At 30.8% G+C, this 18,484-nt stretch overlaps 1 protein-coding gene across 9 annotated transcripts in view; it reads right to left on the bottom strand.

Annotated features, from left to right (window-relative positions):
- Positions 1–18,484, bottom strand: part of LOC130445928 (synaptosomal-associated protein 25) — a 119,191-nt gene that overhangs the window by 78,313 nt on the left and 22,394 nt on the right. For 3 of the 9 annotated variants that reach the window (XM_056781836.1, XM_056781829.1, XM_056781834.1), the window contains exon 4: positions 2,199–2,247. The exons of 4 other annotated variants lie outside the window; for them this stretch is intronic. In XM_056781836.1, the coding sequence (XP_056637814.1) occupies positions 2,199–2,247 (49 nt within the window). Of the gene's footprint in view, positions 1–2,198; positions 2,248–7,198; positions 7,248–18,484 lie in introns of all 9 variants that reach the window. 2 more of the 9 variants (XM_056781837.1, XM_056781832.1) reach the window with 1 other exon arrangement.

Below are 18,484 nucleotides of genomic sequence, written 5' to 3'. Positions count from 1 at the left end.
AAGGTTGACTTGAAATTAGCAATAACAGAAATAGAGTTCAAAGAACTTTTTTATCTCCTTTAACAAGCTTTTTCAAAATTTCTCGAAAATTAATATTTTTTGACTCCTATCGAAAAACTAAACACCATTTTTTTATCTTATTGTTAATAAAAATTTCTTGCGTGCACCAAAATAGTTCATAAACATTTTTATAGAAGTAATAACGAATTTTAATGAGCTATCGCTCATATTTTTACGACTTCTATCTCTATTTTTTCACGTTTTGAACTTGTTGATTAGACTATTAGTAATAACTATAAACAATGCTGCCACCGAAGCTATTTTTGTTTGTTCAGAAAAAGATTACAAACTCCTCTTTAATCTAAACTCTAAAGAAACGCATTAAGACATTAAGTCATCTAGTTGGCATATTTTGTGTATATAGAAAGAGATGTGTTGAATTGCGCTTATTTCTTTCTATCACTGAGATACTATCTGTTAAAAACACTCATTTTACCTGAATAACGAAGAATTTTCTATGGAAATAAAAAAATAAACCGAATATTATAACATCTTTTATTTTTAGGCATCAAATATTTAACGAAATTCATTACTAATAATTATTACAAAAATGTGAGTGAGGAATACAAAACAAAGATTTTTAATTACTGATATCATTGACAATGATGTTCAAATTTGAATATTGGCAATAAATCTGGATCCATTTTTATGCCAAGAACCTTTGGCATAGTTTCAATTTTGCTTTTTTTTTTGTTCAAAAACTCGATTTTTGTTCAATATATATCCAGAAATGAAAACAACTACGATAACTATAAATAAATGTAAACATTATTCTTGGATTGTCACGGATTTATTGAGCGCTCTTGAAGAGTTATCGTAAATTTGTCGTATTCGCTACGCTTTCTGAGATAAAAATAAAAAATATGGCAATTATAAATCATTGATAATGAAATTGGAAGAAAACGATTCGAGATCTTATAAGACTATATCCTGGAATACCATAAATAAGAAGAGATCAAATGGAAATAAGTAGGGTTCGAATTTACCACACGGAGTTGACACACCAATAATCTCCAAATAAGTTTCCTATTCTTTAATGTGATTACTGTGCAATATCTTTGTAAACTAAATTATACATTGTACAAGCAATGTCGTTTCTAGACTTCTCGAGATGTTTCGCGTTAGGCTGTTTCTTCAATAAGACTGTACATGATCTTTTAGATATCCATTCAGTTCGTTGTTGATACGGCATCTCATGAGGCCATAGTAAGGATCTGGTCCAAAATATGGACTCATCACCGTTTTTCGGCAAGGCTGTCTGATTCTTCATTTTCTGATAACTTGATAATTACAATAAAGTTCGACCATTTTGTTTCTGTTAGCTAAAGCTTTTCGAACTAGTTTACACTCCCACGTTAGCTTGGACGTACTCTTCATAGCCTTCAGGGACTTCAAGGTCGCTTAGCTATCGGATAGAGGATGAAGGTGTCGTTTAGGAATACTAACATCAAGACTATACCAGCTAACTTTGACAAAGTGATGAATTTTCCTAATCCAATCTCATTGCGTAATTAAATTATTCTACCTATTTGTTAGTCATTTATTGATTTAGTTCTTATTTCTTCGTTGTAATCTACCCTAAGGACAATATGTATTAAATAATACGAATAATACGTTAAGAAAATGAATATTCGGAAAAATACATTGGACAAACATATACATCAATCAAAAAAGAATCAATGCCCATGTTTTTGGAGAAAAGTATACCAACAAGTAGATTTGAAAATCTATTCTATACAATTTGTTACGTAATTACGTAGTTTTTTCATAACAAAAATTGATAAATAGTAGATAGCAACAAATATTTTGTACTTTCAAGTTTGATTACGAATACAAACGAATTTTTGAAAATTATTCTAACCTTTTTTTTTGGCAGTAGTGAATTTCGTTAGAAATATTTTTAAAAAACGGAGCGAAAGTAGTAATTTGTGTTATGTTAACAACTGTGTGTAAAGTAACTATAAGAAGAATAACAGTCATTGATTTTTTTTCAATACCACGTTACGAATTTATTTTTTCTCAACGTAAATATGCAATAAAACAAAAGACTACACCGAATAATAAATAGTTAAATAGCTTCCATCAGCAAACACCAACAACCTTATTAGTTTTGTTTTTAACTCATTTGTTGAGCTTACCGCCTTGATGATTGATCATATCCAATGTCTTCGTGCCTGCATCGGTACTCTACAACAGCACAGTGCCGTAGCCACAGTCGTCAAAGAGATATAATTATGCTACATTTCAATGTATACAAAAAAAGTGGCAAAAATACTGGCAAACTAATTATTTGGTATCTGTTCACAATTTTTTTCTCGACAAATTAGTATGAAGGAACAATGGACAATAGTATTGTATCATCTACAAATTACTTTATTTTCTCTTTTATGTTGGAGAAAATTAGAATGAGTTTGAGAAAATACTTCTAATATTAACATTTATTTATATTGAAGCTCTAGCTCAAACTGTTTCAAAATTGTAGTGAATATTTGAGCTCATCGTGATTGAGAGGTTTTTTCATTTAATGCAGATAATGTCAAATGAAAAAACCCCTTGTCACACCAATAACGAACAGATACAAGTAGTTTACCATTTGTATAGCTGTGCAGAAACAAACATACAAAGATAGAATCATTTCGTGAATACCTGTTAGCACTGATAAAACTTGACAAGTTCTAAAAAACTACGGGTAATCTAATATATACAACTAATTTAATTGCCAGGTTACTAATCTACTGAATAAATCATAAACATAGCTTTCAATAAGAGAACGTTTTTTTCAAAATCATTAAAAACCCTGGTCTGCATGAAAATCATTCTTGACGATTTTTCCCCATCACTCTCCGTTTGTAAAGGGGACATTTCCTACTTAATTTTCACTTATTTTTTACATATTTCAATTTCCAGTGGTTAAAAATACGAAAGCAAGTAATAAAATTCAAAGAGTATGGCAACATTGTTTCCTCGTCTAAGCGAAGCTAAAATCAATAAAGAAGTTTTTGTATGTCCACAAATTAGACAAATTTTCCAAGATTCCACGTTTATTAAACATCTAAATAAAAGAAAAACCTTCTTTCCTCGCATTCTAAAACGTGTGTAATATCTTTTTAGGTAATCACAAAACTGATGATCATGTTGCTGGCATAGAGAAATTGCTGTTAGCGAACAAAGCAAAGGGATGTAACATATCTCTTAAAGTACACTCCCTACACTCGCACCTGGACTTGTTCCTTAAAAATTTCAGGAGCTGTCTTCAATGAACACGAAAAACGGTTCCGTCAATACATCGCTAGGATGGAGAAGAGATTTTCAGTGGAATAGAAGCATGTTAGCGGAGTAACGCTTTTTGAGACGAGACAGCTGTACTTGAGGGTATAAAAGGGAAGCAAGCACCAAATAATAGTACATATTTTTATTATTTATAATTTATTCCAGCTAAAATAATTTTTATTGCAAATTAAATCAATTTATTATGCTTATCAAAAAGTCGTGAAAATATAAGTGTGAGGCTCCCCTGCAAATGATGGGTGACGGAAAAAAAGCGAAAGTTATATTTGGATTGAAGATGATTTTTTATAAATCACCAAGAATTGTGCCGGGATTTGATGAAAAGTTTTGCAGACTAGTGTAATGTACAAAAAAAAAGTATATTACATTATGGTTCCTGGCATATTAAAGTGAAAAATAAATTTGCGAATTGCATGGAAATGTACTGATACTTTTTTACAACAGTAAAGTACGAAAAGTTTGTAGTTAATTATATGAAATCCCAAGCCAATTAAACATTGTTCGTGGTAGAAAAACCTATAGTCCAGGACCTGCAAATCCAAAAAACTCAATAGACAAATACACCTCATATCGTGCATATACTTGTTTTATGCACGTTGATACTTCAAAATTATTAGAACTGAAAACGCGAAGCAGAAAAACTGTTGAAAAAATAATTAGTAAAAAAAAATTGTTCTAAAGCGTAATTGGTAGAAAATTTCTTTCTTTTTGAGAATAAAATTACGCAAACAAATTTTTTTGTCCGGAAGGAACAGGCAAACTTTTTAAATTGTCCCTATTAATTTCTATTTTATGAATAGCTTGAAAATGGCCGAATATTTTCTGCAAATCAACGTAAAATGCAATTTCTTCAATAAACAGAATTATTATCATAAAATTTTTTTTAGAAGGATATCACAAAATATCTCATTGTTTCTGCGATGTGAAATTATGAAAGAAAATACACTACCAGACAAAAGTTTTTCTACTGTATAATCCATTAATTTTTAGGATAGACTCCGTCCTGTTCAATTACGAATATTTAGCCTATTGATCTCTTCTTTAGATACTTAGAGACTCATACTCCACATCTTTGGTGATCCGCCTAGTGGTTTTCGTATGTTTGGTTTCCAATTATTTGCCCATCTCTTTTCTGGTAAGCGAGAATAGATCTTAACGCATATTTTGTAGGATTTTTTTGCATGGTGTAGTCATTATAATACCTCCACCCAACCCAACATCGTTCCAATATATCTTCACTGTAAAATAAATTGTTTGATGATCAAGGATGAAACTGATAAAAATTTTTCCAGCATTTCGGACAAATTGCCGTATAAAATGACTTGGGATTAACATATTAACCAAATTTTCGTACCATGCCCATTTTATATTTCATAAGATATATTTCACTGTGCAAGAAAATATTTCTTTTATTCACTTTTTTTTATATCGTAAGAAGTATTCATGATAATCTTTGAATTAAAAACACCACAAAACAAAAATACTTAACTAAACAACTTGAACAATCTTTTTTTGTATGTCTGAAACAATTTAATTTTGAACAAATTTTGTAGTATAAGGAACTTTTTCGAAAATACAGGCTCATAAAATCCACACTTCTTGCAGAATAGAAAAATAAATTTACGGTTTCTTCACAATACAATAATTTTGTGATTTCGAATGAAATTTGTATTGAATTATATTATTTTATCACACTGTATATCGATAGATACTTCTAAATAAATTGCTTAGTAAATATCTTTGATGTAAGAAATGACGTGAGCTTGAAATGCAGAGTAATTTGCAAATATCATTAAAGTCTTATTTAGAAAGCTATGTCTATATTATTGTAACACAGATAAAAGTCAATCTGAAGCATACAGAAAGATACAAAGCCAAGCAAACAGAAAAAACGTGTTTTTGTGCTAGTGTATATTTGCTAATGTCAATAAAGTAATATAATGTTGACATTAAAAGTATCATTATTAACAATTAGATAATATTGGTATACAGCAATGAATGAGATGCAAAATGTAGATATTTGTAGAACTACCTTGAAGATTTGTATCTACAATTATTCCATCTCTAATAAATACGTTTCTGATAGATTTGGATTTGTAGTTCGTAATCTGATCTTTTCTTAACCTCAAGAATTATTACGTTTAAAGGTCTTATCAAATTTGATCCTGGCTGGTGTATTTAAACAATTAAATTGCATTGGTAACATTTCTTCCCTAAAACGGTACATTCTTTTCTGAAGTTTTGTTGCCAGTTACCAGTAAACTGGGCCCACAAAGTTTTTTGAATGATTCAAACTGAGACGACTATACGGGGTGTCCCATAACGAGTTAAAACTATCTGTATATGGCAAAATACTTATAGTAAAATCATGAAAATTTCTACGATCTTTTCAACTAAAATATTTTCAAAAATGGCTGACTTCCGATTCTACCGAAAGTCGACTGTAACTTTGTTATTTTAAATGGAGCACCCTGTATATTAATATATTTTTGAAATCTACGTAAAATTTTAGTATACTTTTGTCTAAAACCTTTTTCGAAAAATGTATAGTTTTTGAGTTAATTTTTTTGTAAAAAATTTAAGTATATTGTGTATTAGGTTAATTGATTTGTACGCATGTCAATACTAGACTCGTATCAAAAGACCAAAATATTTTGCAAAAGTAAAGTGGAGTTAAAATCTTAAATGTGTTGCCTAACAATGTAACTGAGGTTTGTACTCATCACTGGTGACGAGACGTGGGTTTATAATATTCCCAACAATTAGAAGTATGGATAAGTCGGGCTAACAACAAAGTGATGTTCATAATTTCCTCCTATTACCATGAAATCGTTCCATAAGGTGAAACGATCAATATAGAGTACTACTTTGTTATTTTGAGGCTCCTACATGAAGCAATCGTCGTAATCCAATTTGTAGGCAAACAATTTATGGATTTTTCAACACGATAATGCGTCGTCAAAAACACGTAACGAAAGCCATCGTATTCGACAGAATTGCCCCTCTGTGACTTTTTTTTTCTTTTTAAACTCACACGCTTCAGAGAAACCATGAAATGTAATTTACTTAAGGTAGTGTGCGCCATTTCAGTCGAGGCTGGTAACAAGTGTATCGAAAATTGGAGGGAGCGTTGGCATACTTGTATTGGCTCTAAAAAAAACCTATTTTGAAAGCGTCAAAATACTTTTTTTTTTTAGTCCGGGTCAAATTTGATCTTACATGATACACGTAGACTTGAATAAATGAGATTTTGTATCTTGTTCAAATATTAAACTAACGCATTTGAAACTATGGGAAATTCAACTACTTAAACTGTAGATTTTAACCAATAGACTCTATTTATAAATTGAAATCGACGAAACATATTAAGGACCAGCTCAAACTGCATTTAAAGTAGTAGTTAGTTTTTAAAAAAAGAAAATTAGTAATTTGTCTGATATAGACCAGAACAGTGTGTCTTTTACTTCTGCCTTATGCTAGATGTTTGCAGTTTAACAATAACATTGTATATAAAACAAATTTTAGACACCAGAGAACTTAACAGTAAAAAGTAAGGTTCTCATATTTAGGACAACTTTTTTCCATTATGTTATGCAAGTTTAAAGAACGCATTGGAATTTGTTTGTAAGTTCTTCCGACTAACTTTCATTTAAAAAAACTATTTATATATACAGGACAAATAATAATAATCCCTAAAATATAATTGTGATATTATATTTTTGATATCTTGTGGTAGTCCTACAAAATCGCGTAGAGTTAAAATGGCGAAAAAAGACACATGATGACAAGTATAATGATGAAAAGAAAAGTATTTAAGTAGTTAAAATGACAACGAGTTATAGAGACTCACCTCCCTGGTCATCTAAAGCGACCAAGGTGCGGATTCCAGCCTCCTTACTCTATAGCAGCACAAAACAAGTGTTAAAATGTCATGTTAGTTTTTTGGTGAGTGATTCACGCCCGCAATAGTAGAGCAGTAACTATGTCCAGAGGGATGAGTATTAAGTTGAATATATAGAATATCATTTAAAAATTGAAGCTAACGAAATAAAATAATTCGGTTTGTGATGATTCGACATAATGGACATTTCAATTATGTCATTTTTTATTTTTTTATCCTATTTATAGAGTTAATATTGTGATAAAAATTATTGAATTCAGATTTTAACATACTAATCAATTTTCTTCACAAAAAGAGAAGTTCTTATCTTGTTTTCCACTTGGATTTAGAAATAAATAATGCTGTGAAAATGATAAATACTCTGCATCGAAAAAAAGGAGAGTTTTGATTAATATACACATCCAAAATCGAAGCTTCAATTTTTAGTTGCTTGTAATATAACGGTACACTAATTTTCCAGTTTTTTCTCATTGATATTGAATCTGATTAATTGGAAACATTTCCTTATAATTTTGATGATAATAAACAAGTGAAATTGATATTGTTGAAAATCAACACCTGTCGGTTTACCAAATATTAAACAGTATATTGAATTAATCCATAGGAAAAAGTATTATATCTGCTTTTAATACTCGTATTAAATGTAATTGTTAAGAATTATATTTGATAATAAGAAAACTAGTCAAAAGAATTGGGTTCTGGAGAAAAAATTACTAAATTAGTTAATTATAATGATATTTTGAGAAATATTCATCCTAAAATGTGGAAAGAAAAGGTAATTGAGTATAAATTTCAAAAAACACAGCGACACATCATAAAGTTTAGTTCCTTCTTTATCATCTGAGATATCAATTTGAAAGTACGAGCCATCATTAATCTTCACATCTTAAAATGATTTACAATCTTAGAGAGTATTTATATTGACGTGCCATATCAAAGTTACAGTTTTTTCAATGGAACACCCCATATTTTATTGCATATTTGGAATCAACTTTACTTCCCCATTACAATTATATAAGATTGTGATATATACTATGGAATATTTAAAAAATTATAACCAATTTTCCATAAAAATTGTTAAAAGTTCAATATCCTGTATAATCTAAGAGAAAATCAATAATAAAGATATAATGCGACCAAGGCATTTAAATAGTAGTGAAAATCCTGAGAAATTATTCATTTCGTTAATATTCTTTGAATCTGATACATTGTGAATCAAAAGACTATTACATTTTTTCGGTTTTTTTTCAAAAGAATTTTATGTGAATACTATCAACATGATTTTTTTGGTCAAGCATAGCCTATACCTAAAACTAATTCTAGATATTATTGTGCAAAACAATTATTCAACAATTAATAATAATCATATGTCCGATTCAAAAAAAGTTGATAATCTGCTTTGCGAAAACTATAGGGAAATTGCATTGTTAGATACCTGTTATAAAGTGCTAACGAAAATGATAAAGAACAGACTAGATGCTGAAAAAATACTAGGGGAATATCAAGAAGGCTTTAGAGCTAATAGGTTAACAACGGACCAGATTTTCTCCCTCAAAGAATTACTAACCACCTGCTATGAATACAAGACACCACTAAAACAAAAAATGAAGTGAAATGGAAAAGGTTTGAAGAATTTCATGTTAATAGAGGACTCCAACAAGAGTAATTATCCAGAATTCTAAATTAAAAAGCGATAGGAAAATCTTCAATAACGAATGCCAATGTCTATCTTAAGCAGATGACGTAGCGTTGATAGCACTTAAAGAAAGCAGTAAACAAATTGGAAGAGGAAGCCAAAAATTTTGGACTAGAAATAAATCAAGAGAAGACAAAATATATCATGGGAGATACACAGAGAGAAACAGAATATTACTTGTCCTTTAATACAACCAGACACAAAGAGTACAATTTCGAAAGAGTTTCCAACTTTGTGTATGTAGGAGTAGTAATAGAAGACAAGGGAGTAGAAGAATTAGAACTGGAAGCCAGAATAACTAAAGAAACACAAAAATTCGGAAGTATTAGATCACTGATGAAGTCAAAATACGTATCAAGAAAAACAAAAATATGAATATATAAAACGGTAATAAGACCCACTGCAACATGCATGTGGAACATGGATATTAAAAAAGGCAGATGAAGCCATGTTGGAAAAATGGGAGAGGAATCTACGGAGGAGTACACACAGAATAGGGCTGGAGGAGAAGTACTAATAAAGAATTGGAGAAACGTTATGGAGAAGCTACAATAAGCTCGTTTATTAAGAGACAGAGGGTGAGATGTTTGGGACATGTTGAGAGACTACATAGAGAACGGATGCCAAAATTAGTACTGCAAAGGAGGCCAATAAAGAAAAAAAGAAAGAGGCGACCAAAGAAGAGATGGTATGGTTGTGTAATTAAGGACCTAAAAAATAATGTTCAGAATTGAAGAGAAAAAGCTGTGAACAGGAAGGAATGGACAAGTATTGTGTGGAAAATGCAAAATAGAGGACTTTGATATACAGTATATAAAACTATGTAATATTGCCATTCTTGCAATACATGGCCTGTAGAGCATATTAATAATTATTTTCATTTTTCTGTGCAAAACAATTTGACAATAACCTGACATGACAATACGTACATTATTGTTTTGTAATTTAACGGTTTGGTATATTTTTTGAGGTTTGCATAAGACTCGCCGTTGATAGTTTTTCCTTTTTAAAGATAGTCAATGAAAATCCCACGCGCATCCCAAAGAACCTTCAGATGGAAAGGTCTTTGCCTTTTTTGGAACAGGTTCTCCCTATTCAGTCAATTAATGATGGACCCACGTTTCATCTATGGTTATGAAACGGTACAAAAATTCGCCTTTATTTCTGTGAAACATTGCCAAACACTCGATAGATAGACACACTTTCGGGACCGGCACCCATCTTGCGCACAGCTTTCTCATGTTCAAATTTCAAGTTGATATGCAATTTACCGCACTTTTGAAATGCCTACTATAACTGCTAAATAGCGTACTTTAAATCAACGATCATCCAGTACGGTTTTATGGATTTTCTTAAACATTTGTGGTGTCGCCACCTCAATGTTTGGTCCACTACTGCAATGCTGGTCTTCGCAGGTCGTAAGTCCTCGTTCAAACTCTGTTCCCAAATATTTTGCTGTTTATAACGAAGGAGCAGTTTCACCCAGAGTAGAATCTAGTTTAGCTTTTATATGGGTCGGGCTAATGCCTTTCAAATGAAAGTATTGTATTACAGAACGATGACCTATTTTTTCCATGCTCACAAATTCACTAAAAACGTTCAATATTGCTGGTTGCCAAACAAATCTAAACAAACTTGAAACATATGCTGTATGCCTGGTTTACTTTCTAATTCAGTAGTTTTTTTTGAAAGCAACTACCGCCATCTCAAGGTTAGGCCAGGTACTTCTGGTACCATCCTCGTAGGTACATAATATTTGATAAAAAAGAATTAAGTTGGTATTACTTTTCAATACTCACATAAAATACAGGGTTATTCATTAAAAAAACGAGAAAAAGTCTTTAGATTCACTCTGTATCAGATTCAATGAATACCAACGAAATAAATAATTTTTAAGGATTTTTACGACTATTCGAATGCTTGGGCCGTAACATTTTTGAATTTCTCTTACATTGTACAGGGTATAACTTTTTAAATAGCTCGTAGAACACATCACAGTCCTTTTTTATTGTAATGGGGAAGTGAATATAATTACAAATATGCAAATAAGATAAAGGGTGTTTTATTTAAAGAAATGTAGATTCGATAGGGCATAGCATTCTGAAACAACCTGTAAAATTGTGAATAATTTTGAAATATGACTACTAATGATGGCTATAATGCCTGAAATTTTCAAATTTATATCTCAAAAGACAAAGGCACTGAACTTATACTAATCAATAACTCTGTAGAGAAGATAACAACACGAAGGAGCTTAAAAGGAGATAAAACATTGAGGAAGTAATAATGATAACTTGAATTATGGAAGCAAGGAAACCAAAGCTAAAATAATCGAAGAAGTTACATTTGCGGAATTATATGAAAAAATTTAATGCATAAAAATGGTGACAATGGGTCAATGCTTGGAAATGACGCTCACCTCAATGGGGATCTGTGGATGACTAATTTTATGAGAAATGCATCTAGTCTGTAATGGTAAGTAGGACATATATCAATAATTTAACTCAAAGCAAAGTAAGGTAAGAATATTTCTTTCGTGATAAATTGCGCTGATTTGAGGAAACAATAACAGGTAAAAATTTAACGTTTCGATCCATCTCTTTATCAAACTATCTTGATGAAGACCGCATTAGGTCGAAACATTAAATTATTACCTGTTATTTTAAAAAGATTTTTTATGAAAAGATACCTCAAACTAAGGCAATTTAAGAGACTTCCAATCAAAAAAAAATTATCTCGAAAAACATAAAAGAAATTCTAAGAAGTAAAAAAATTAAAAAAAAGAAAGATAAATGGATAAGCACCAGATATTTCTAAGGTGATATAAATTTGTACTGAAAACTGATACGGTAGGCAATAGAGAATGTTTAGACAAATGAGGATGACCTTCCTATTGGAAGAATTGCGAAGAATCATTCTACCATTGAAAAAGAACAGTTAAAAGTATTAGTTGGTCGTAAACCATTTAGATACTATCTGTATGATAGGAAATTATTGTCTATACAGAACATAGTGCATTCATTTATCTATTCTGAATCATAAGTACGTTGACAAGATTGAGACTATCGCTAGAAGAATATAATTTCATCATAAAGTATATTCAAAGTATCAGATCTCAAGAGTGTTTGGATATAAATATTCCTAAAAAGTACATTTACATTCTCTACGACCGTCAAGCGGCCTTGAAGGTACTGAGGGGTATTGTGAGCACGTCCTAGCTAACATGGGAATGTAAATAAAGTCTAAAAGCACTAGCTAACAAAAACATCAGGCAATAAGGAAGCCAAGAGGAAATAATGAAAGTAAAGTAGACAAGAAACTATACGATGTGGAACAGCCAAACGGAATGGAAGTTCTTTTGTCTTCTGATGAGAGCAGTGTAAATATCAATCGTCAAAATTGTCCTTATTAGTCTAAATAGAATTCTCATTGATGAAGAATCCAAAAAATAAATAGTATACAGGATTTTGCATTTAAAATAAGAAAGTTAGTGTTGGTCAAATGGCATACCCAGCATAATTGTTCTCTTGAAAAAATGCGCATTTAGAAATGCAAATCGACGTGTCCAAGAATTTCTCCCCAGAACATCCTTCTTCATTCATTAACAGATTTATTCCATTTGGTTGTTACACACCGTATAAATTAGCGGTTATATGGAACATAATAAAAAAAAATATCTAGGATTTGAAAGATGATCAATTATAGAGAGCCATACCGACAAGATTCGAGAGATAAGGAGAAAAGACGAGAGTGAAAAACAAAGAGGCAAAAAATATGAATGAGAAAAGAATAATTGTGGTAAAGAGACTCCGCAATAAAAATCGAAAGAGTGCGATATAAAATTTCGCAAGTGCAGACTTTATAAATACATATTTGTTAGTTTCCGGATATATTGAACTCCCTAACTGTTATATTTGGTGATAAAACGGTAGGTATATATTTAGATGTTTAAAAATTAACACCAAGTGTAAATAGATCTTTAGAAACAATCACAAAAAAATTGGAGCATCAAGCAGATAAATAATGCTATTGTTTAAATAATGTTAACCAACTTGAAACTGATGAAATTTCAATGGGAGACAAAGTGATTCTTATTATATCAAATTTCCAGATTGTTAAAAAATTCATACATGTAACAACACATGCGCATATTGAGGCGCAGTTTTTAAATTGACTCGCCACCAAGTGCATTTAAAAATGTCTGCTTCACGAGTAAAAATTTGTCATTACTCTATCAACCCCTCGTCTACAAAATTAAGACTTGTTGCGAAAACCTCACAGCACGAGAAATTGTGTCTTGTTCATTGCGCCACGCGCCTGTTATGTCATGCAAATCTCGTTGTGAATATCCGCTAATCCACTTCATTTCACATGTCGGAAAAACTCGAGCTGTGTCACGTCACCTTATACACACTTACTCCTTCCCATAATACGAAATGTTGTCATAACCTCAGATCAATAAATTCTGTAGAAAACTTTGAGCTACATTAATCTCCTAATAGAATTGCGTAGATTTGCATCTATTTATTATTGCAAATCTATTTAATATTCCAATCTTTTACGCAGTGCTTCTTTTCTTCCATGGTTAGAGCAACTAGTTGTATAAATGAAATAACTTCATTGTTTTTAAAACTCAATATGAAATCACCATATTAAAACGCCATATATAACCACGTTATTTGCATTCTTATGTATTATTATCCTCATCATTTGCAATTATTCATTGCAAGCTCTATAAAATTTTCATTCCAATATCTTTCAATTTAGTTCTTAGAATCATTTAAATAATTAATTGCATTCCATAGAAAACTATAGATTTAAAAATAAATTAGTAGAATTTCTGGAGCTGTTGATAATATTCATATCGATCACCACCGCTACATTATGGTCTCTTATATAACTCGAAGCGCACGTTAGACAGTTTAAATAACGTTTTACATAAGTGTATCATTATCATCAAGGCACATCGATAATAACCACTTCACAAATTCACAGACGGTTTTGTCGAGGTGGCCACAGGTGCCTGTGTCTTTTGATTATAGCAACAACAATTATATGTGTTCTACGGGGTATTCAAAAAGTAATAACCAATTTTCCATAAAAATCTTAACAAGTTTAATATCCTGTATAATCTAAGAGAAAATTAAGAATGAAGATCTGTTGCGGAGAAAGCATACGAATAGTAGTAAAAAGTCTGTAAAATTATTTATTCTCTTAATATTCATAGAATCTAATACAGGGTGAATCGAAATAGGTAGTGATACATGATTTTCTCGGTTTTTTCAAATGAATCACCCTGTATTCTATGAGACTATGGAAAAGTATTACCAACATACATCTTTTTTATTAAGCTTTTCCTATGCCTATAATTATTAGTTCTTGTGATATTTTGATTTTGTTCGACTAAGTTCTATTTGGAGATGAAGTCATATTTAATGAAAATGATTGTGTTAATGGGAAAAAATTTCACTATTTTCAAATTTAAATTAAGATGCTAAGATGTATTTAGATTTTCTAGTAAACCAATTATCTCTTTTATTGGAAGAAATCCCACTTCGTATACGTCAAAAGATGTGGTTTTTGCATGCTCACGTTAATCAATTACCAAATGGTGAATTGAATAAACTATTTTCTAGAAAATAGATCATAAGAAATGGTTAAGTACAATGGCCACCAAGGTCACCATATTTCAATAAAATACCCCCAAAAACGAGATATTACATGATGGAGAGAATACGGAATAAATTTCGGAAGGTTTCTATATAAATCCTTCGTAATGTGAGAACTCTTTCAATTATCGCTTTCAAGCATGCATAATGCATAGATGTCTTTGGAGGGTATTTTTGCAGTCTATAAATAGAATGTGGATATTCATATCTTGATCGCAACATTTTTTTGAAATTTGATTTAAAATATGAATAGTTGATTTCCCGAGCTTAAATCCATATTGACATTTTCCAAGATGAGACTCCTTATACTTTTTAAATCTCGTATAAACGATGGAAGTAAAAATCTTTTAGACCGTATTTAGGTCTGTAATTAGCGCACATTTTTGGATTTCTTTTTTTGAATATGGGCCATATGGCTCCATCCGTCTGGCATCCCCATCTGTGTTAAAATCATTTTCTCCTAGTATATTTTTAGAGTGTTATTCCCAATACCTGCTGTCTGCCTTTGCTGTACCTTTTTTCCTAATTTGATGTTTAATGTATTGGTAAATTTTAGAGTTGCTTCTGTTGTTCTTCCATTATTTTGTTGATCCACAATTCTCTCTTGCTTTTTTAACTTTGTACTTCTCTTCCTCAGTATTTTATATTTTTAATAATCTTTCCATTTTTTTTTCGCTAACCATGTTACTCTTGCCATTTTATTTTCACTATAGCTATTTCGCTGCCTTCAAAAAATAATAGATTTTTCTTTATTTTGCTATTTTCAATTTTTAGTGTGTTATTTGCTGGGTCCAAAATACTTTTCTTTATATTTTGCCAGTTCACGTTCATGCCCGTTACTTCGGAGTGGGCTATCTTTCCATTTTTCTATGTTTCATCTCTTTTTATTTGCTCTGATTTATTTTTTTGTTGTAATTTTCAATACTCACATAAAATATTCAGTTCAGTTCAGTTCAGTTAAAGGAACCGAGCAAATGTATTATTATTATTTTGATTCATCTTGTATCAAATCCAATGAATATTAATAAAATAAATAGTTTTCAAAAATTTTACTATTATTCGAATGCTTGGGCCGCAACAGATCTTCAATCTTTTCTCTTATATTATTACTTACTTTCGATTACGAATACGATTTTTATGGAAAATTGATTATAACTTTTCAAATACTAGAAGAAGAACACATCAAAGCCATAAATTATTGTAATAGGGAAGTCAACATAATTACAAATATATAATAAAATATAGGGTGTTCCCTTTAAAAAAATTGTAGCTTTGATAAATAATTTCATAATATAATGGCTATAATCCCTCAAATTTTTAAATTGATATATACCAAACGACAAAGGAAGTACTGAACTTTATCATATTAATCAATCGCCATTTATAAAGATGTTTATGCAACTGCATGTCTTACTTTTCTCTTAATTTATACAGAATCATTTTCAACAACTTTTCAGTACAGGGTATATAATTTTATTCGCTCGACAATATAAGTCACAATTGTGGGATGTAGCTCTAGTGGTAATTATCTGTAAGTCATATGTAGACTGGAACTTACAAACTCCAAAAAATTAGATGATTTTTACTCATTTCAGTATGTTTCTCAGAATTTCTGCTTCATCGTGATAGACATGGTTTTAATTATTAAAGTTTCAATAGAAACATCAACGTTTTTCAAAATGTTGCATATTTCCAAATTTGTACAATGATTCAATTGAATGATACTCAAGATAAAGTTTCATATAGCAGAACATGATAGTTGTTGGCGTTAAAACAATCTTATTTTTCTCTTCACATTTTCACCTCGTACTACCAGATTGGGATTGTTCTACTTTCTAACTATCTTTGAGTAGCTCCTTCAGTAACTGTAACCATTAAAAATTTCATGTAGTCTAGTTGGTTAAAATTACGTATTTCGTAAATCAGTCACAATCTATTTAATAAATTTCTTGTAATAGTAAACCGTACTGGTATTAAGTTAAAAAAAGGAAATGAATGATAATTTTCATGATTTTATGCAGAACAATTGGATATTTCCATATATTTGAATCTAATAAACAAGCCCCAATAATTTAGTTACTTATAAACCCATTATTCTTATCTAATTATATTGATATGGTTAAGCAGGTAAATATTAAATTGACGTTTGATATTTTATTTTTTTAAGTGTGACTTACGAGTCATCTAAAGTATGGAATCGAAAGTGTCCCACATCTTGTAATTGTACACAACATTATGTCAAATATTTGAAGAACTGCAACACTAAGCCCCATTATATTACTAAAAACCAGTTAAAGACTAGAGCTAAAGTCTTCAAAAGTGGTACAAAATGGAAGAAAATAGTATTAAGATGAAACCTATTGGAAAAGGAACAAAATATAACAAAAGAATTTACAAGCGATCTGAGGTCGGGAAGTTGAAAAAAGGGAGTTTTTAAGGGGAAAGAACGGTTTATCTTGATTTGTGTTGACACTATCATATACTTCTGTATTATCACATCATCCAATCATGAGTAGAACAGCCTATTTTATTGAAGCAATTTCTAGGTTTCCATTTGTAGGAAAGGACTTAAATAGTGCAATAAAAGTTTTCAAATTAGTTTTGGATTAGTGTATTTGATATAAAACTCATTATCAGATCGTGTATCTAAGCAATACACTTAATTATTTTCTAGTTTATCTATTCCTGGACACATGACATTCTTCATCACCTTGTGTACCTACTTCAGAAAGTACATCAGAAAAGGCTTCTGTAGAAAACTTTTTCTAAATTTGATCATACTTTCATGTTGGCATAGAAGCTTTAGTCAAACGTTCTTAAAAGTGTGTGGAAATTAAGTAAGAATATATTGAAAAATAATTCTTCTTTGACCTTTCCATCATCACATTAGTATGCATACATATATACAAAATACAATAGAAGTTCACTTTAATATGGCGATAAGAATTTATTACCTCATATCCTTAAAAGTCCATTGTTTCACATAAATGATAATACGAGGTCTGGAAATTGAGTAATGATACTATTGCTGTAAAAATGATGCCCTAGCGATTTTCCCAGGGATTGTAGTTTACGAATTAAGCAGTGAAACCGGTCCTGTCTGGTTAAAATCGAATTTTAAAATTTGTTGAATTTGAGGTGCCTTCGATTTTTGTTTTTATCACAGCGACGATTTGTTTACATTGTTTTTTCACTAATTTCTAGGAAAGTGTTTTTATTTATGTGTTTGTCTTTTTAGAGTGTTTATAAACTCAACCCATCGATAGAAATGGCATAAGTAAATAAGGAAAACTTTACAGTAGCAATTCTAGAATCCTTTGACTGGAACCATTCCACACTGGATGTCCTCAATATTTTCAAAATGCGTTCCTTTCACAGCTTTAATTATTTTTGGGATTGAAACGAAGTCACATGGCAATACATCTGGTGAATACGGTAACTGCGATAACATTGGAATATTTCTGGAGGCTAGAAATTGCGCGCAGTGGCAAGGGGCATTGTCATGATATAGCATCCAAATGTTCGCGATATTTGGCATACTCTCTGTGTTTCCTGGTGGAACGAACTCCTTATAGACCACCCAACCAGGAGCAGGCAAAGAAGCCGATGAGCATCGTTTTAACTTTCAATTTGGTATGTGAGATGATTTTTCTCATCTTTGATCAGCCACGGTTAACATTTGGAAACTGTATATTATTTTTGCTCTTCTAAATGGTTTTTTGGAAACCTTCGTATCTAGAGCTTTTTTATCTTGAAACCTTGAGATTAAATCTACCTGAGAGTTAAGCGGTTGATATTTACTTCGTCTGCCATTATTCCAACCATTAATTGACGAAAGTTTCTATACTGCATTTCGTCATCCACAAATTC

Source organism: Diorhabda sublineata, chromosome 6, assembly GCF_026230105.1.
Source record: "Diorhabda sublineata isolate icDioSubl1.1 chromosome 6, icDioSubl1.1, whole genome shotgun sequence".
Lineage (NCBI taxonomy): Eukaryota > Metazoa > Arthropoda > Insecta > Coleoptera > Chrysomelidae > Diorhabda > Diorhabda sublineata.
This window is presented reverse-complemented; position numbering and strand designations above follow the sequence as displayed.